Here is a 21045-nt window from a genome sequence, read left to right as displayed (position 1 = left end):
TTTTTACTGGCCCTTTATGCAAAAAGAAATAGAGGACTATGTACTGAGAGAGTGTGTGTGCCTAAAACACAAAAAGCCCAACCGTGAGACCAGAGCCCCTCTTACTAATATTGTGACTACTCAGCCTTTTGAACTTGTCTCCGTTGACTTTTTGCATCTTGACAAATGTAAGGGTGGTTATGAATACGTGCTTGTGCTAGTAGACCATTTTACACGTTTCGCTCAAGTTTATGCTACAACGTCCAAAGCTGGCAAAACAGCGGCAGACAAAATCTTTAATGACTATGCTTTAAAGTTTGGGTTCCCCCTTCGAATTCACCATGATCAGGGTGGTGAATTTGAAAATCAACTTTTTGCTCAACTGAAGGAATATTGTGGGGTTGCGGGTTCAAGGACAACTCCCTACCATCCACAGGGAAATGGACAAGTTGAACGATTTAATCGAACACTGATCCAGATGTTAAAGACACTGACAGAGAAACAAAAGAGTAACTGGAAAGACTCACTAAACAAACTCGTTTATGCTTACAACTGTACCAAAAGTGAGGTGACAGGGTTCTCACCTTTTTACTTACTTTATGGACGTTCACCACGTTTGCCAGTTGATATGTTGTTTAGTTTGAATCCAGACTCGAACCAGGGTGAAACCAACCAGAAGGACTATGTGAAGAAGTGGAAACAGGGCATGGAGGAAGCGTATGCGATCACGCAAGAAAATAACAACAAAGCTGCTGCCAGGAGTAAGAGACTATATGACAGTAAACTAAAGTATTCTACCCTGTTGCCCGGTGATCGTGTTCTGGTTCGAAACTTAACCCCACGTGGAGGTTCAGGCAAACTGAGAAACCACTGGGAGGATGTTGTTCATACAGTGGTTCGTCAAGTCAGCCAAGACATTCCAGTTTATGAGCTGAAACCTGAGAGGGGGAAGGGCAGATCTAGGATACTCCACCGCAATCTTTTGCTGCCATGTGATCATTTGCCATTAGAGACTTCACTACAGTCCCAGTCCAAGGAAAAGTCCACTCGGCAACGACCGAACAAGATGCCGGAAATGGATCCGGAAGAGGATGATGAGGAGGATGAGTATTATCCAGTGTTGCATCGCCAGAGCACCCGACCAGACTCACCAGAACCGCGGGACGTGAGCTTTGTGGAGACAACCCACCATGATGACAATCAACTGGGGAATGAACTGCCGGGGACGGAGCCGGGAGCTGCGGAAGTTGACCAATCTCAGGAGGGCAACATTGGTCCGGAAAATGATCCACCTGTGACAGTGTGTCCCCCTTTTCCCCAGCCACCCCCCAGTAATCCTGATATTGGGGGAAATCAACGGCCACGACGAGAACACAGGAGACCCAAGGTATTCACGTATGATCGCCTTGGTTCGCCATCTTGCTACAATGTAGGGACAGTACCATATCATGGTGAACAGACAATGCCTTGGATGTATGGCGCACACCCCTATTATGCCACGAAATACTACAGAAATGGTTAATCGACACTTCGGTTTAATAGAACAGTGAGATGGAAACAAGAAGACCCCGATGAGCCCTGTATAAGTAAAACGGAATGTATGAAAAGAGTTCCAGTCTGTGAATTGTTGATTGTTATAATGTAAACAGAATGTATGAAAAGAGTTCCAGTCTGTAAACTGTTCATTATTATAGTTCATATTTGGATGCAGTTCATAATACCGTGCGTCATTGTTTTGGGCACGTCGTCCAGCGTATTTATGTATTTACTAGTACATATGTTGGGGACAACATCTATTTTGAGGGGGAGTATGTGACAGGTTGTAAATTATCGTATTTCCTATTTTGGTTACATTCGCGTAGTTCTATTGGTTTACAAATGATATATATCGAAAATGTTTATTTAAACATGGAACGCCTGCTTCGGTTCATGTTTCGTGTCGGACCGATTTAGATCGTTGGACCGGAAATTGTTGTGCGCGTACGTTTGCATTAGATCGGGGCATTCGAAGTAAACCACTGTTGAGTCAAGACGTATCACATTGCTTGTCTTGTGGTTTTTTTCTGGATCCCACAACACCGTATCTCCCTTACTATAGTGGAGAGCGCAACATTTTCAGCGCAAAAAAACGACCATGTATAGTAAGGCGTTTTTTGCCCAAAAGAAGACCATGTATAATAAGGCTTTTTTTAGCGCAAAAAAACGACCATGAATAGTCAGCCGTTTTTTGCCCAAAAAAACAACAGATAAAAACACCTAACTTAATTTTGCATCTTTGGGTCAGACTTGAACCTGCTTCATCTGCAGCACAAACAAGGGCAATACCTCTATACTACCAGTACCTGTGACTTTCTATTCTCTTTAGTCATGGTAAAGGGCAACTGGTGAAGGTCCTACATAAAAAAAACGGCAAAACATTTAACATGTCTTTTTTAAGAATCTTGAGCAGGATTTGATCCCTTGTTGTCTGCAGGGAAAGCCAGCGCATGCACCTGTACACCACCAGTGAGTGTGAGTTACTGTGGAAATGTTGCAATTTCTGACGTTTTTTTCTCCTAAAAACGCCTCACTACATGGTCGTTTTTTGCGCGAAAAAAGCCTTACTATACATGGTCGTTTTTTGCGCTAAAAAGCCTTACTATACATCATCGTTTTTTACGCTAAAAAAGCCTTGCTATACATGGTTGTTTTTTGGGGCAAAAAAACGCCTTACTATACATGGTCGTTTTTTGCGCGAAAAAAGCCTTACTATACATGGTAGTTTTTTTGCGCTAAAAAAGCCTTACTATACATCATCGTTTTTTACGCTAAAAAAGCCTTACTATACATGGTCTTTTTCTGGGCTAAATAAGCCTTACTATACATGGTCGTTTTTTTTTTGGGGGTCAAAAACGCCTTACTATACATGGTCATTTTTTTCGCCTAAAAATGCCTTACTATACATGGTCGTTTTTTGCGCGAAAAACACCTTACTATACATTATCTTTTTCTGGGCTAAATAAGCCTTACTATATACATGGTCGTTTTTTTGCGCTAAAAACGCCTTACTATACATGGTTGTTTTTTTGCATTAAAAACGCCTTACTATACATGGTCGTTTTTTTGCGCTAAAAACGCCCTACTATACATGGTTGTTTTTTTTGGGCAAAAACGCCTTACTATACATGGTCGTTTTTTTGCACTAAAAACGCCTTACTATACATGGTCGTTTTTTTTGGGCAAAAAACACCTTACTATACATGGTTGTTTTTTTGCGCTAAAAACACCTTACTATACATGGTCGTTTTTTTTCGCCTAAAAATGCCTTACTATACATGGTCGTTTTTTGCGCTAAAAAAGCCTTACTATACATCATCGTTTTTTACGCTAAAAAAGCCTTGCTATACATGGCCGTTTTTTTGCATTAAAAACGCCTTACTATACATGGTCGTTTTTTTGCGCTAAAAACGCCTTACTATACACGGTCTTTTTTTGCGCTAAAACAGCCTTACTATACATGGTCTTTTTTTTCGCCTAAAAACGCCTTACTATACATGGCCGTTTTTTGGGCAAAAAACGGCTTACTATACATGGTCGTTTTTTTGCGCTAAAAACGCCTTACTATACATGGTGTTTTTTTTGGGGAAAAACGCCTTACTATACATGGTCGTTTTTTTGCACTAAAAACGCCTTACTATACATGGTCGTTTTTTTGCACTAAAAACGCCTTACTATACATGGTCGTTTTACGCTAAAAAAAACCTTACTATACATGGTCGTTTTTTTGCGCTAAAAACGCCTTACTATACATGGTCTTTTTTTGGGTCAAAAAACGCCTTACTATACATGGTCGTTTTTTTTCGCCTAAAAATGCCTTACTATACATGGTGTTTTTTTTTGGGCAAAAAACGCCTTAGTATACATGGTCGTTTTTTACGCTAAAAAGACCTTACTATACATGGTTGTTTTTTGCGCTAAAACAGCCTTACTATACATGGTCGTTTTTTGCACTAAAGACGCCTCACTATACATGGTCGTTTTTTGGGGCAAAAAAACGCCTTACTGTACATGGTTGTTTTTTTGCGCTAAAAACACCTTACTATACATGGTCGTTTTTTTTCGCCTAAAAATGCCTTACTATACATGGTTGTTTTTTCCGCCTAAAAACGCCTTACTATACATGGTCGTTTTTTTGCGCTAAAAAAGCCTTACTATACATCATCGTTTTTTACGCTAAAAAAGCCTTGCTATACATGGTTGTTTTTTGCGCTAAAACAGCCTTACTATACATGGTCTTTTTTTTCGCCTAAAAACGCCTTACTATACATGGCCGTTTTTTGGGCAAAAAACACCTTACTATACATGGTTGTTTTTTTGCGCTTAAAACGCCTTACTATACATGGTCGTTTTTTTGCGCTAAAAACGCCTTACTATACATGGTCGTTTTTTTCGCCTAAAAATGCCTTACTATACATGGTCGTTTTTTTCGCCTAAAAACGCCTTACTATACCTAGTGTTTTTTTTGGGCAAAAACGCCTTACTATACATGGTCGTTTTTTTGCACTAAAAACGCCTTACTATACATAGTCGTTTTTTTGGGCAAAAAAACGCCTTACTATACATGGTCTTTTTTACACTAAAAAAAACCTTACTATACATGGTCGTTTTTTTACGCTAAAAACGCCTTACTATACATGGTCTTTTTTTGGGTCAAAAAACGCCTCACTATACATGGTCGTTTTTTGGGGCAAAAAAACGCCTTGGTATACATGGTCGTTTTTTTTTCGCTAAAAAGACCTTACTATACATGGTTGTTTTTTGCGCTAAAACAGCCTTACTATACGTGGTCGTTTTTTGCGCTAAAAAAGCCTTACTATACGTGGTCGTTTTTTGATGCTAAAAAAGCCTTACTATACATGGTGGTTTTTTTAACGCTAAAAACGCCTTACTATACATGGTCGTTTTTTTGCGCTAAAGACGCCTCACTATACATGGTCGTTTTTTGGGGCAAAAAAACGCCTAACTATACGTGGTCGTTGTTTTGCGCTAAAAACGCCTTACTATACATGGTCGTTTTTTTGCGCTAAAGACGCCTCACTATACATGGTCGTTTTTTGCGCGAAAAAAGCCTTACTATACATGGTTGTTTTTTTGCACTAAAAAAGCCTTACTATACATGGTCTTTTTCTGGGCAAGATAAGCCTTACTATACATGGTCGTTTTTTTTCGCCTAAAAACGCCTTACTATACATGGTCGTTTTTTGCGCTAAAAACGCCTTACTATACATGGTCTTCTTCTGGGCTAAATAAGCCTTACTATACCTGGTCCTTTTTTTGGGGTCAAAAACGCCTTACTATACATGGTCGTTTTTTTCGCCTAAAAACGCCTTAATATACATGGTCGTTTTTTTTTTGGGGGCAAAAAACACCTTACTATACATGGTCGTTTTTTGCGCTAAAAACGCCTTACTATACATGGTCGTTTTTTTCGCCTAAAAATGCCTTACTATACATGGTCGTTTTTTTCGCCTAAAAACGCCTTACTATACACGGTGTTTTTTTTGGGCAAAAACGCCTTAGTATACATGGTCTTTTTTTACGCTAAAAACAAACCTTACTATACATGGTCGTTTTTTTCGGCTAAAAACGCCTTACTATACATGGTCTTTTTTTGGGTCAAAAAACGCCTTACTATACATGGTCGTTTTTTACGCTAAAAAGGCCTTGCTAGACATGGTCGTTTTTTTGCGCTAAAGACGCCTCACTATACATGGTCATTTTTTGGGGCAAAAAAACGCCTTACTATACATGGTCGTTTTTTTGCGCTAAAAACGCCTTACTATACATGGTCTTTTTCTGGGCTAAATAAGCCTTACTCTACATGGTCGTTTTTTTTTTGAGGGGGGGTCAAAAACGCCTTACTATACATGGTCGTTTTTTTCGCCTAAAAACGCCTTACTATACATGGTCGTTTTTTTGCGCTAAAAACGCCTTACTATACATGGTCGTTTTTTGCGCTAAAAACGCCTTACTATACATGGTCTTTTTTTGGGCAAAAAACGCCTTACTATACATGGTCTTTTTTTGGGCAAAAAACGCCTTACTATACATGCTCGTTTTTTTTTCGCTAAAAACGCCTTACTATACATAGTCGTTTTTTTGGGCAAAAAACGCCTTACTATACATGGTCTTTTTTACGCTAAAAAAAACCTTACTATACATGGTCGTTTTTTTGCGCTAAAAACGCCTTACTATACATGGTCTTTTTTTGGGTCAAAAAACGCCTCACTATACATGGTCGTTTTTTGGGGCAAAAAAATGCCTTGGTATACATGGTCGTTTTTTTTCGCCTAAAAATGCCTTACTATACATGGTGTTTTTTTTGGGGCAAAAAACGCCTTAGTATACATGGTCTTTTTTTACGCTAAAAAGACCTTACTATACATGGTTGTTTTTTGCGCTAAAACAGCCTTACTATACGTGGTCGTTTTTTGCGCTAAAAAAGCCTTACTATACGTGGTCGTTTTTGATGCTAAAAAAGCCTTACTATACATGGTCGTTTTTTTAACGCTAAAAACGCCTTACTATACATGGTCGTTTTTTTGCGCTAAAGACGCCTTACTATACATGATCTTTTTTACGCAAAAAAAAAAGCCTTACTATACATGGTCGTTTTTTTCGCCGAAAAACGCCTTACTATACATGGTCGTTTTTTTGCGCTAAAGACGCCTCACTATACATGGTCGTTTTTTGCGCGAAAAAAGCCTTACTATACATGGTTGTTTTTTTGCACTAAAAAAGCCTTACTATACATGGTCTTTTTCTGGGCAAGATAAGCCTTACTATACATGGTCGTTTTTTTTCGCCTAAAAACGCCTTACTATACATGGTCGTTTTTTGCGCTAAAAACGCCTTACTATACATGGTCTTCTTCTGGGCTAAATAAGCCTTACTATACCTGGTCCTTTTTTTGGGGTCAAAAACGCCTTACTATACATGGTCGTTTTTTTCGCCTAAAACCGCCTTAATATACATGGTCGTTTTTTTTGGGGGGCAAAAAACACCTTACTATACATGGTCGTTTTTTGCGCTAAAAACGCCTTACTTTTCTTATACATGGTCGTTTTTTTCGCCTAAAAATGCCTTACTATACATGGTCGTTTTTTTCGCCTAAAAACGCCTTACTATACATGGTGTTTTTTTTGGGCAAAAACGCCTTAGTATACATGGTCTTTTTTTACGCTAAAAACAAACCTTACTATACATGGTCGTTTTTTTGCGCTAAAAACGCCTTACTATACATGGTCTTTTTTTGGGTCAAAAAACGCCTTACTATACATGGTCGTTTTTTACGCTAAAAAAGCCTTGCTATACATGGTCGTTTTTTTGCGCTAAAGACGCCTCACTATACATGGTCATTTTTTGGGGCAAAAAAACGCCTTACTATACATGGTCGTTTTTTTCGCCTAAAAACGCCTTACTATACATGGTCGTTTTTTTGCGCTAAAAACGCCTTACTATACATGGTCGTTTTTTGCGCTAAAAACGCCTTACTATACATGGTCTTTTTTTGGGCAAAAAACGGCTTACTATACATGCTCGTTTTTTTTTCGCTAAAAACGCCTTACTATACATGGTCGTTTTTTTGGGAAAAAAACGCCTTACTATACATGGTCGTTTTTTTCGCCTAAAAACGCCTTACTATATATACATGGTCTTTTTTTGGGTCAAAAAACGCCTTACTATACATGGTCGTTTTTTACGCTAAAAAAGCCTTGCTATACATGGTTGTTTTTTGCGCTAAAACAGCCTTACTATACATGGTCGTTTTTTTGCGCTAAAGACGCCTCACGATACATGGTCGTTTTTTGGGGCAAAAAAACGCCTTACTATAAATGGTGGGTTTTTTTTTGCGCTAAAAACGCCTTACTATACATGGTCTTTTTCTGGGCTAAATAAGCCTTACTATACATGGTCGCTTTTTTGCGCTAAAAACGCTTTACTATACATGGTCGTTTTTTTGCGCTAAAAACGCCTTACTATCCATGGTTGTTTTTTTTTTTGCGCTAAAAACAGCTTACTATACATGGTCTTTTTCTGGGCTAAATAAGCCTTACTATACATGGTCGTTTCTTTTTGGGCAAAAAACGCCTTACTATACATGGTCGTTTTTTTGCGCTAAAAACGCCTTACTATACATGGTCTTTTTCTGGGCTAAATAAGCCTTACTATACATGGTCGTTTTTTTGGGGTCAAAAACACCTTACTATACATGGTTGTTTTTTTCGCCTAAAAACGCCTTACTATAAATGGTCGTTTTTTTTTCACCTAAAAACGCCTTACTATACATGGTCGTTTTTTTGCGGTAAAAACGCCTTACTATACATGGTCGTTTTTTGGGGCAAAAAACGCCTTACAATACATGGTATTTTTCTGGGCTAAATAAGCCTTACTATACATGGTCGTTTTTTTTGGGTCAAAAACGCCTTACTAGACATGGCCATTTTTTGCGCTAAAAACGCCTTACTATACATGGTCGTTTTTTTCAGGCTAAAAACGCCTTACTATACATGGTCGTTTTTTGGGCTAAAACGCCTTATTATACATGGTCGTTTTTGGGCTAAAAACACCTGACTATACATGGTCTTTTTCACGCTAAAAAAGCCTTACTATACATAGTAGTTTTTTTGCGCTAAAAAAGCCTTACTATACGTGGACTTTTTTTATGCTAAAAAGCCTTACTATACATGGTCTTTTTTTGCACTAAAGAAGCCTTACTATACATGGTTGTTTTTTTTGCGCTATAAAAGCCAGACTACACATGGTCGTTTTTTTTGCGCTAAAAACAGCTTACTGTACATGGTCTTTTTCTGGGCTAAATAAGCCTTACTATACATGGTCGTTTTTTGTGCTAAAAACACCTTACTATACATGGTCGTTTTTTGCGCTAAAAATGCCTTACTATACATGGTCGTTTTTTGCGCTAAAAACACCTTACTATACATGGTCGTTTTTTGCGCTAAAAAAGCCTTACTATACATGGTCGTTTTTTTGCGCTAAAAAGCCTTACTATACATGGTCGTTTTTTGCGCTAAAAAAGCCTTACTATACATGGTCGTTTTTTTGCGCTAAAAAAGCCTTACTATACATGGTCGTTTTTTTGCGCTAAAAAAGCCTTACTATACATGGTCGTTTTTGCGCTAAAAACGCCTTACTATACATGGTCGTTTTTTGCGCTAAAAACGCCTTGCTATACATGGTCGTTTTTCCGGCTAAAAACACCTTAGTATACATGGTCGTTTTTTGCGCTAAAAACGCCTTACTATACATGGTCTTTTTTTTTTCGCGAAAAAAGCCTTACTATACATGGTCATTTTTGCGCTAAAACGCCTTACTATACATGGTCGTTTTTTGCGCTAAAAACGCCTTGCTATACATGGTCGTTTTTCCGGCTAAAAAACACCTTAGTATACATGGTCGTCTTTTTCGCCTAAAAACACCTTACTATACATGGTCGTTTTTTTCGCCTAAAAACACATGATCGTGTTATTGCGCTAAAAAAAGCCTTACTATACATGGTCGTTTTTTGGGCAAAAAACGCCTTACTATACATGGTTGTTTTTTTGCGCTAAAAACGCCTTACTTTACATGGTCTTTTTCTGGGCTAAATAAGCCTTACTATACATGGTCGTTTTTTTGGGGGGTCAAAATCGCCTTACTATACATCGTCTTTTTTTTCAGGCTAAGAACGGCTTACTATACACGGTTGTTGTTTTTTCGGCTAAAAACACCTTAGTATACATGGTCGTCTTTTCCGCCTAAAAACGGCTTACTATACACGGTCGTTTTTCTTCACCTAAAAACGCCTTACTATACATGGTCGTTTTTTGCGCTAAAAACGCCTTACTATACATGGTCGTTTTCTTCGCCTAAAAATGCCTTACTATACGTGGTGCTTTTTTTGCGCTAAAAACGCCTTACTATACATGGTGTTTTTTTTGGGGGCAAAAAACGCCTTACTATACATGGTCTTTTTTACGCTAAAAAAGCCTTACTATACATGGTCGTTTTTTTGGGCTAAAAACACCTTACTACATACACATGGTCGTTTTTTGGGCTAAAAACACCTGACTATACATGGTCTTTTTTTTGCGCCTCACCGGCCTCTCCAGTGCTTTGTGAGAGGATCTTCTCAAAGGCGGGGTAAATTGCCTAAAAAAAAAAAAGAAATAGATGGTATAACAAAACGCTGGAGAATTTTTTTTTTACTACGAATCTTTAATTACAATGAGTCCATTGTCATTCACAACACTTTTACTTAGGCATTCAGATATCAGATTCATATCAACTGCGTCTCGAATATCAAAGCTTTTTTTTTTTATGAAATGACGTATATGTAAAAATAATGTGAATGCAAATGCCTAATCAATGGAATTGGATAAAATTGGTTTGACAGATCAGTGTCAGATGACCCTGTCAAATGTTTCCTGCAAGTCCACCTGGTGTCAGTATTCAGCAACACAGTGTCAATACAGTGTGTCACTGTGTCGACACGATACAGGATGCCTCATCTACCCACCACTAGCAAATTGGCTCGACTGATGACACTCATCTGTGATCCACTCAATTCTGCATTTATGGAGTTTCATTTTCTTCATGTCACCCATCGGAGCCCTGCAAAATATACACACAGACAATGGCAGTTGCGCTGCGTGCATCTTCAACTCGCCAATTGTTTGCTTACCTCGCAGGAGCAGACTTGTCCACAGCCTTTGACTCGCTGTCCATTCGACAGTTGATGACTTCCGGGATGGGGATGAAGCCAACAGATGTCGGTTCCGCCCACAACAAGCCAACACCCCCACCTAGTGGCGAGCTCCAGCTGGTTCAAGGACATTCGTCACCTTTTTGTGAATACACTACAATACATGTACAGCGATAACTTGGATTACGAACTTAATTGGTTCCCGGAAAGTGTGTGTAAGGCCAAAAGTGTGTATTCCAAACATTAATTTCCCATGGAAAACCATTAAAATGAGAATAATCCGTTTCCAGGTCCCCATAAAAAATAATTTTCAACTAAATAAGCCTTAAAATTACACGCAATATACTGTACTTGATTAAAAAAATAATTATAAAATGCTTTCATTGGGGTTAGGGTTAGGGTTAGATACATAATTTATAATAATAATAATACATTTAAATTTAATAACAAAACAATCTTCACACACACCACTCAATCTCTCCAATCATTAAAAATACATATAAGGGCTCCACATACAGCCGATAATTTATAGTAGTGGATTTAGAGTGTGTCTGCGTGGGTCTCAAGCAGAGAACGACAGAAGAGGGAGGAGGGGTTTAGGAATTTGGGGAATTTTAGTGGCAAGTTCAACCATGCAGTTAATATGTGGGCTCGCAAGGCCCCGTGAAACTACAATTGGATATATTCGAGCAGGAGGTGAAGAAAGTGTACCTCATCTTGTGTCTTGTGAGTTTCAAGGGTAGGAGTGGTCCAACTGTAATCACACGCACACACACTGTTGATGAAGGAGTCTATTCAAGGCTGACAAACAACAAATGAAGCATGAGACAAAAAGTGAGAGAGAGAGAGAGACCCCACATCCCCCACACTAACCTCCCCTCTTCCCAGTCGGTCTCCATTATTGAGTGTGTGAGACTTGGCAGGGGGGGAATATCTCACGAGAGTCCCAAATGAAAAGCATGATGCTTCCTCCCTCCTCCAATAGTTGAAGGGATAAAAAAAAAAATTGGTCGGCCATCATTGTTCATGTTAACAAAAGGGGAAATGCCAACAGGACAGGAAAACACGCAAAGCGCGCGCGCGCGCACACACACACACACACACACACACACACACACACACACACACACACACACACACACACACACACACACACACACACACACACACACACACACACACACAGACTAACATGATATGAACATGACATAATTCGGCGATGGAGATGATTTCACAACACGATTATACAGTTTGTTCATAAACAACAAATGAGCAGGTTTCACTGGAACATTTTCGTGAATTATTTTTGGATTCATTTACTACACTGTTCAACAGCAAATTTGAATTAAAGTAGTATATGTAACGGAGTTGTGCGCTTAGATTATTAAATTATGAAGGAAGTGACGCAACGGCGCACAGTGTGGCACTATGTCCCGCCCATAGTTTCCAGAACAATCTCGAGGAGATTTAGGGTGAGTCGCAATTTTCTGTTGGTCTTGATTAACTGCGATAGAAAAGCACATATGCTCCAAAGTTCCACTCGACAAAACGTGAAGTAAATAATGACACAAAAAGTAATCTGGACTCGAAATGAATAAGGGAACTAATTAGATAACACTAGACAGTACAAAAGGGGAAACAAAATAAGGTATTGTCATGAAAATGCGCGTTAATCAAGACCAACAGAAAATTGCGACTCACCCTGAATCTCCTCGAGATTGTTCTGGAAACTATGGGCGGGACATAGTGCCACACTGTGCGCCGTTGCGTCACTTCCTTCATAATTTAATAATCTAAGTGCACAACTCCGTTACATATATATATTAACAATATTTTTTTAAGTGATAAAAATTCTTTTTTTTCTAGCACATCACATTTTGGAGCTAAATTAAATTACATTTTGGAGCTATTGTCATTTTTTGTTTTTAACTCATTCACTGCCAAGCATGTGCAAAAATGTGTCCACACCAGTGCCAGGGTTTTTGTCATTGTCACTCAAATTCCAAGACCCACGGAATATTGAGTTTTAGGACTACGCAAACAGTCAATGCAGCGTAAGAAACGTTAGACTCTCTTCTTTCATCAGAAAAAAAGTTAATTCCTAAATGATATCGGTCTGTAGTTATATGAGCTTGAAATGAGGGCGGCTGTCCAAAATTCAATGCAATACATAATATTTGTTTATATAGCGCTTTAACAAGAGCTAAATCTGGAACAAAGCTCTAAGATGGAAAAAAGGGAAATGCTGCCCACTTGTGGAAGGAAGAAAAAATTACCACAGGCCATAGCCAGCGATTTATCGGCACCCAAACAAGACAAAACAAAACTCGAACAAATACATTATATTTTAAATTGCCAATAAATCCGTGATTGGCAGTGAATGAGTTAAAATTGACCTCGATAAATTCATAAAAGCTTTTTTTAAAGTACCATTTCTATTTTGTTTATTAGAGATAAAGAAACCAATCCTGACTCATTCTTCTAAACATTTCTAATGCGTAATGTACGGATAAACAGGGACATTTTGCATGCTAGTAGTTAAAAGAACAAACAATCATTTGATTGGAACATTTATGAATATAAACCATCTTTTTTATTCAATTATCTTTCAATAATGTTCAACAATGCAGATCTCATTTGGTTGTCATGGAATAAAAACTTGAGCAGTCATATTATTGTCAATTGCCCCTGGCATGAAGTAGACGTGGGATTAGCTTTAGCGTATGGCTAGCTAAATTACAAGTTTAAAAAAAAATACAACATGGTCCCCACTAATCACTAATCTCGCTGAGCGCAGACCAAACAAAAGGAGATTTTACAAAAAGGGATTATCCTAACGCCAGAAGGACGAGGTCAGCTCAGGTCAGGTTGATCAACTGTAAACTGCGTGACTATAACAGAGTAAAAATGCTTTTTCTTGAAAATGTTTCTCAGATAAAACTGTCAAAATCCACCATGGAGAAAGAACATTAACATGCATGCTAGACCAACAGGGATCAACCTCGGATCCCCTATATTTCCATACATACCAAATTGAACATATGTTTTTTTTTCCTGCACTGAGTTTATTGATCATGGTGATTTATTTTGTATGAAACAGAACTTGAGCCAATATTGTTGTGATTAATTCTTTTTTCATGGTTGGAAATGTACTCGAAAGAACTTTTTTTTTCCCCGGAAAAAAAACTGCCCAACCAAAGAGGGGAAAGAGACAAGCTTTGTTAGCACACAACAGCGCTTCACTGATGTCACCGTGGTGATGGCTGCCCCGGCAACTACCCATATTCATTGCCAGTATGCTGTTACCACGGTTATGCCCTGACCGGGCTTGCAAAGGGATTGAAAGAGGGGAAAGGGGGAGCAAAATTTGGCGAGTTTCTCAGCATTCATCATTTATCTTAACTTCTTTTTTTCTTCTTCTGACACTTTTTGGACATTCTTTTGGGGCTTTTTGGAAGTTACACATGAACCAATCGGATGTTTTCAAACGAGGAACTGTCAACGTTAAGGGGTGGGAGAGGTTGTTGAGTGCACCGTGGGGTGAATGGGTTGAGCGGTAGCCCCACAATCGCGCTGGAATGGAGCTGAGAACATTCAAAGCAGGAGAATTTGAGAGGGAGTAAAAGGGGGGTGGGCAAGTCAAATGAGGCCAGTGCATGCTGACCCCCCCCCCCTTCCCCCACACGCCCAACTTATCAGACAAACGCTGCATTATATTCATGGTTAAATGCAAATCTACAGACTTAATGAAAAAAAAATAATGTGATTCAGCTTGCATTTTTTTCAAGAGCTAAACTTGAAATCAACCCAACCGTTGGCAGAGAAAAGAGGGTTTTAGTATTCAAAAGTGTCAACAATCATCCATTTTCTTTTACATTCACTTGTGCAATGCAATGCTACAGCAATCATAGTAGATGCAATTCTCAAATTAAGTGCCCATGGGTGTTTTTAAAGGCACTTGTAAATTAAATGTATTATTATGATTATTATACATTTTAAATATAAGTGCCTTTTAAAACTCTCAAAGACACTTTATTATTATTATTATTATTATTATTATTATTATCAACAGTCCCTAGGTTGTCGATAATGGCCACTCAAAGTAAAATGCAATGTAAAGTTCCTTTGTACCCTTAGGAATGGTTTCTTAAGACTCTTTTTGGGGGGAGGGGTACGCGTGATAGACACTCGTACAAAATTAAACTTGTTTGAATAAAATTAATCCAATTTACTGCATTAAAAATGAGAAAAATACAGGACTTCCTATTGTTTTTCAGGCATGGCCTCTTGAGACTATTTTGTGATGTCTTCATGACAGACATGGCAACCAAAAATCATGTTGTCAAGTCTGGAAAATTTTCAGAGGTAAATGAGACAATTTTTGGTCATCTTACCATGATAATGGCAATAGAATTATTCTGGTGAAGGTGCCACAAAAAAAATGCAGAATTTGCCGGTGTACAAGGCGCACCGGAGTATAAGGCGCACCCCCAATGAATGGTCTATTTTCAAACTTTTACCATATATAAGGCGCACAGGACTATAAAGCGTACCTTCAATGAATGAGAAACGTGTTCCAAATATAATACGTAAATATATCAAAGTTTTCCAAATATAAGGCACACCACATTATATGGTGCTACAGTAGAGGCTGGGGTTACGTAATACTTCTTCTACAGGGGAGGGAAATGGAGTCGGTGGCTGCTGACAGTAGTTGCGACATCTGTTGTGGCTCAATATTACTTCACATCTAAGTCGCATCTGCGGATAAGCCGCAAGGGCAGCATATATCTTTTGTCCATGTTAGGGCTATCTAGCTGGCTATCGAGCTAGCTAGCTATTTGCTATCTATTAGCAATCTAGATGACTGGCTGTCTATCTACCTGGCTAGCTAATAGCTATTAGCTATCTATTAGCTACCTAGCTTTTTATTTATTTGACTTATTCCGGGTTGAGTGAAGGCTGGTGCGTGTGGCTGCCGCTGCTCACCCAGAGAAAATTTTATACTGTGACTGTAAAGTGACCTTGAGAGTTTTGAAAGGCGCATATAAATGAAATGTATTATTATTGTTATTATTATTATTATTATCATCACCCCCTGCAACCGTAGTGGGGAATAAGTGGTACAGAAAATTATTATTGTGATTATGATGATGATGATGATGATGATTATTATTATTATAATCAACTTTTGAAGAAATTGAAGGCTTTTGGGTGCACCTTATACACCGGAAAAAAGGTTACTTGATGAAACCATAAATGAGGGGTGTCAAAGTCATTTTTTGCCGCGGGCCACATTGTAGTTATGGTTTCCTCTCGAGGGCCGTTATGAATTTGGGGAACACATTAGAATGTTTGAATCCCTTCAAATATTACATATAGAGCACACTGCAAATTAATGAATAACTCGTTTTCAAATCTGAAGTCAAGAATAATGACTTTTATTGTGGTTGACATCCAAAAATATGAAATTTTGGCTCAGATTTTAGCAATCATCATGGAATTTAACAAGTTTGATTTGCTTTCGCGGGCCGAAAAAAATGATGGGGTGGGCCGGATTTGGCCCGCGGGCCTTGACTTTGACACCTGTGCCATAAATGAATATCAAAGAAGATTACTGGTGAGACTGAGACGATGTTGTCCTAGCCCGACGCAAGCGGTGTAGCGGGCGTGGTCCAGGTGGAGCATGGAACACAACTGAAGGAGCTTACACTCTTCCCGACATGGCGGCCTGCCATCGTAACTAACCGTGAAGTGAGCAAAGTAGGCGTCGAAAGCGGTGGCGTAGGGCGGTAGCCACAAACGCACAGCCAGTTGCAGCAAACTTGGCGGTCGCAGATCTGGCAGCCCAAATGCTTTTGTCATGATGTACTCCAGCTTCCAGTTGGCTCGTTTCTGGAGGTTAGCCTCGGTCAGGTTGAGGAAGTATTGCCACAGGTCCTTTCATGTGGAAAAAAATAGATTAGATGAGATGAGGCTATATTTGAATCACAGTAGAGAAATTTACATTTCACGGCAGCATAAACAAAATAAAGGAGCTGCTGTAAAGGCAGCCACTCACTCAGTGCCATCTTGAAGTAAAAAAAAAATGTGACAAGACACAAAAGACACCGACAGTCATTCAATCTTAAGCACTTTCTGCACCCTCTTTGTTACATGAAGCAGTTCTAGATGAAAGAGGAGATGATCAAAGCCTCCTTTTCACCAATGCATCAGAGACGTCATGGTGAAATGTGCACGCCTACTACAAGCTAAATGTTGAAAGCAAACATGAACCTGTAGCACCCATTGACAAAAAGAGATTGTCTCACATCTACTGTCCCACGTAAATCCGCTTCAATTCCAAGCCGCGACAGTACCACATATGCTCCTTTCTACTCATAGCCTTTTGTATTTCATCACAGGTGGACATCAAGACTTACCAAAATGCCAAAGTCTTGTTTGTCGTAGAAATACAATCGCACCGCCGGGTTATTAGAGTACGTCTCCGAAACGCTTTTGATGGGCGTTACCGCCGGAGCCACAAACACAGAGCTCACAGGTGAATCTGGAAAAGATGGTTGAAAAGAGGCATCATTAACCCTTTCATGCACCTTGTTGCATGATAAGTCGTCCACCGTAGTTAACCAAAGGGTTAACCGCGACATGCACCATACATTAATATTTTTTTAATCAATTCTATATGTTAACAATCATATAAAAACTCATGTGACATGTTCAGTTGATATATTTAATGTCATTTTGTGATCATTTTATGATGATTTCATGATAGCGGCTGCCTTCACAGCAGCTCCTATCCTTTTTTTGTGTGTGTGTCTATGCTTCTGTTTTCTTCCTTGCATAACTTTGCTGCTTTAAATTGGGAATTTCGCCATTGTGAGAAGAATAAGGGTTATTTCACGCATAAAATAATATCTAGCGGGAACTTAAAGTCTCAGATGCCGTGCCGTAAGGCCACATTATTAAGAACACCCGCTCATTAGATTAAGTGGAAAAAAAACTCAAAAGCGAGCATCACTCTCTTACTTTTTATTGTATCGAATACAGGTAACATCCAACTTACAACCAGCTCGACTTCCGACCACCCGTACTTACGACCATGAACTCCAGACCCTATTTTTTTAATTTTAATTCTACCCCTGGCACCACAATGCGCGAGCAGTATGACAGCCAGCCAGCATGGATTTTGACTTACGACCATTTTGACTTACGACCGTTTGGTAGTAACGGAACTCGGTCGTAAGTCGGATGTTACCTGTATACGCTGTTGGAGAGTGCACCGAATACTTTCACATATTCCCGCCATTACCATTGGAGTCCAGGAGCACCATGACGCTATCTTTGTGCGTGTGTCCGTAGAAATGTCCCGCGATCACGTGACTGTGGCGCCGAAAGACGTCCAGCAGCTTCTCGTTGTGCTCATCCCTGAGGGCCGTCACGTTACAAAGAGAGGCCAGGAATCCCAGCGGAATGTGAGAAATGATATAAACCTGACAGATCAATCACAAGATGGACCTTCAGTCCCATGACTTGACTTTTGAACACAGATAGTGACCGGCCGTAGGGTTCATAACAACGTATACGTAACCTTCTCCATGTTGTTGCCCGCCTTTTTCAGCGTGTCATCCAGCCACTCGTATTGTCCCGCCGGATCGCTCATGTTAACGGTAGCGTGGTCGGGACCATAGTAGAGGATGCTGTTGACGCTCACCACTCGTATACCCTTGCGAACCAGTTGGGTGTAGAAGCCTCCTGTAGACACCAGCACATTAGCAAAAAGCGTGACTGCATGCCTGTACATGAAAAAAATACATGTAATATTAGAAGGTTTGACATCCGTTTTCCAACTAGGGGCAAAGGGGCTATTGATTGAAAAGCAGTGGGACTGACGCGGCTTGGAATTGAAGCGGATTTACGTGGGACAGGAGATGTGAGATAATCTCTGTTCGTCAATGGATGCTAAAGCTTTGTTTTTGCTTTCGACATTTAGCTTCTAGCAGACGTGCACATTCCACCATGATGTCCCTTATCCACTGGTGAAAAAGAGGCTTTTATCCTCTTTCATGTAGAACTGCGTCATGCAACAAGCAGAAAGTGCTTCCGTTTGTCTTGGTGTTGTCATATTATTTATTTAATTTTTTTGTTCTTTTGACTTCAAGATGGCGCCGCGAGAGTGGCTCCCTTTACAGCAGCTCTAATATTTTGTTTTTTTACTTCTTCCTTTCCTTTTCTCTTACTTTCATCACTCTGCTGCTATGAAATGTAAATGTCCCTATTTCGAGAGACTAATATAGGCTAATCCTATCCAAACATTAAACTTAAACGTTAAATTAGCAACATGCTAGCCTTCGGATTGTAACTTTGACTGACTGGAATTGTTCCAACAGCAACAATGTGCTAGCTAGTACTAATTCCACAAAAGAAACACACACAGTGTAAACAAAAAAAATGCTAGTAGCCAAAAGTAACCTTGTGAAAGAGTTTTCAGTGCATCGTCTTGCAGCCAGGGGCTCCAAAGTCTGGCGGCAGCTTTGTAGATATCATTTGTAGACGTAGGCAGCTGATCCTAACAACATACGCTTTGTTACAGCTTCAGCTGTTTTTAAAGCGCTATATAAATTATGTGTATTGTATTGTATTGTATACAAATAACCGTAATCGAAAAACATGCTCGGGAATCAGAATCTGCCGTGTCGGTTACCTGCGGCCAGTAGTCATGGTTGCCAATGGCGGGAAAAACGGTGACGTTTGGGAAATGTTGTCGGATGCTTTGCGTCAAGTTGCTCATCACTTCAATCACCATCGACGTGGACAGCTCACTTACTGGAACGTGAGGTGGACTGTCTCTGTAGTCGGCAAGAAAATCATTTTAGAAAATATTCATTATCAATCTGGAAATACATGTAAAATAAACTTCATTTTATCATTTGAATTAAATTATTTGTTCCCACCTCAAAAGTTACAAAATCAAAACTCCAATGTGACTGTACTCATCTGTATATGATGGACATGGACATGTTAAGTGCTTTCTTACAGGTTCAGCTTCTGTTAAAGCGCTATATAAATTATATTTTATTGTATTGTGTGTGTACATATCAACTCCATGCTTCCAAACCTCCATTTTTAACATTCATCCATAATGAGAAATAGGCCATTTGCCATTACCCGGTCCAAATGATGAAATCATTCGGTTGTATGAGACTCTTCATGTGCATAAAAGCCGACTGGATGAGGCTGTATGGCGAATCGCATAAAAAATCCCCAAATGGACCGGCATCGGTGGTGGGCTTCCCTTTGGAGGAGAAACACACTTTGGTGGGGTCCGGCGCTAGGTGGTAGGTGGGGTCCAAATGAAGATCGGTGATGTGCCAAAACCGTCCTGGGGTTGGAGTAATTGGAAATTGGAAATCATTGGAAAATGTACTTTTTTAGTCAAGACAGTACATTCAGATCTCTTCAAAGCTTGACTACTCAGTGTAATACATAGTAACAGTGAACATAATATAGGACAAAAAATCAATTTATTCTTATTTTTGATTAGTTTTATATGTTCTACAAGTCTGTCAGACTATAAATGCGTATAGATAAATATTGCACTAAAAAGGTGGAAAAGTGAAGTGCTGTGAATATTTTTGAAATGTGTTGCATATTCAACACACACACACACTTTAAACGCCTTCTGCCTTTCATCACTAAAACGATAATCAACATCTTATTACTGTTTTTTTTAATCATTCAATAAATTTATGACAGTGCTACTTGTTTAAAGTGGTACAACACGTCATCAGAGCAAACACAGTGCCAGCTGCTGACAGTGATTATTCATTTAATCCCTCTTGACAAAAGCAAAAATGCGTTACACCTCTTGTCACACTTATTCAAAGGTCCGAGATGGAAAAAAACACGCACGAAGCATCTGCTGCATGTCAGTGTTTGAAATGGGTCTTGTTTGGATTGCTTCACGTGTGCAACAATCGTTGCGGTTGACTCAAGCGCTTCTGTTTGTTTTTCAACGCCTCCCCCCTTCCTCGTGCAATGTCACTCTTTACTGTTCAACGTGTCCATCGTACGTTTGCATATAAATTGCATGGGCGACAATTTCAACATTGCAAGATGAAGGTGTAATGACGAACTCACCTGTGTCCCCCGGATCGGCTTCACTTCCGGTTGGGTTCGCTTCTATGCGAACGGCGGCGAACAGCAGGAGGACAAAACAGACGCGTTGAGGCGGCATGTCGTCCAATTGCGAGGTCATAGCACGATAAAGGTCATGCAACGACCCAGGTTTGTTGACATGCAAAAGGCGGATATTGGAATGGGTC

At 39.5% G+C, this 21045-nt stretch overlaps 2 protein-coding genes across 5 annotated transcripts in view; one reads left to right on the top strand and one right to left on the bottom strand.

Moving 5' to 3' along the window:
* Positions 1-10843, top strand: part of ccnc (cyclin C) — a 24691-nt gene extending 13848 nt beyond the window's left edge. Inside the window, exon 13 of the transcript XR_016118431.1 lies at positions 10710-10843. The gene's annotated coding sequence lies outside the window, so the exon portion shown is untranslated. The remainder of the gene's footprint in view (positions 1-10709) is intronic.
* smpdl3a (sphingomyelin phosphodiesterase acid like 3A) lies at positions 10216-21045 on the bottom strand. 4 transcript variants are annotated; one of them, XM_089021755.1, is made up of 11 exons: positions 20861-21045; positions 19889-20102; positions 19425-19569; positions 19193-19289; positions 18312-18475; positions 18033-18213; positions 17146-17270; positions 11597-16663; positions 11435-11524; positions 10703-10877; positions 10216-10632 (listed from the first exon to the last, which is right to left on the bottom strand). In XM_089021755.1, the coding sequence occupies exons 1-8, from the start codon at positions 20976-20978 to the stop codon at positions 16328-16330; spliced, it is 1380 nt and encodes a 459-aa protein (XP_088877881.1). In that variant the 5' UTR covers positions 20979-21045; the 3' UTR covers positions 10216-10632; positions 10703-10877; positions 11435-11524; positions 11597-16327. The 4 variants fall into 4 exon arrangements, with proteins under 4 accessions (XP_088877881.1, XP_088877884.1, XP_088877880.1 ...); XM_089021758.1 differs by having other exon boundaries at positions 10703-10840; XM_089021754.1 differs by having other exon boundaries at positions 11435-11477.

This window comes from Hippocampus bargibanti, linkage group LG19 (assembly GCF_051943395.1).
Source record: "Hippocampus bargibanti isolate YZ-2025 linkage group LG19, ASM5194339v1, whole genome shotgun sequence".
NCBI lineage: Eukaryota > Metazoa > Chordata > Actinopteri > Syngnathiformes > Syngnathidae > Hippocampus > Hippocampus bargibanti.
The sequence above is the reverse complement of the archived record's forward strand: the minus strand, read 5'-3'. Positions and strand labels throughout refer to the sequence as shown.

Coding starts and splice junctions, on each gene's coding strand:
- smpdl3a (XM_089021755.1), bottom strand. CDS start 20,978: ATGACCTCGCAATTGGACGACATGCCGCCTCAACGCGTCTGTTTTGTC. Junction 20,103..20,860: donor AGCCGATCCGGGGGACACAG/GTGAGTTCGTCA, acceptor CTCCAACCCCAG/GACGGTTTTGGCACATCACC. Junction 17,271..18,032: donor GGTGCTCCTGGACTCCAATG/GTAATGGCGGGA, acceptor CATCTTTTCCAG/ATTCACCTGTGAGCTCTGTG.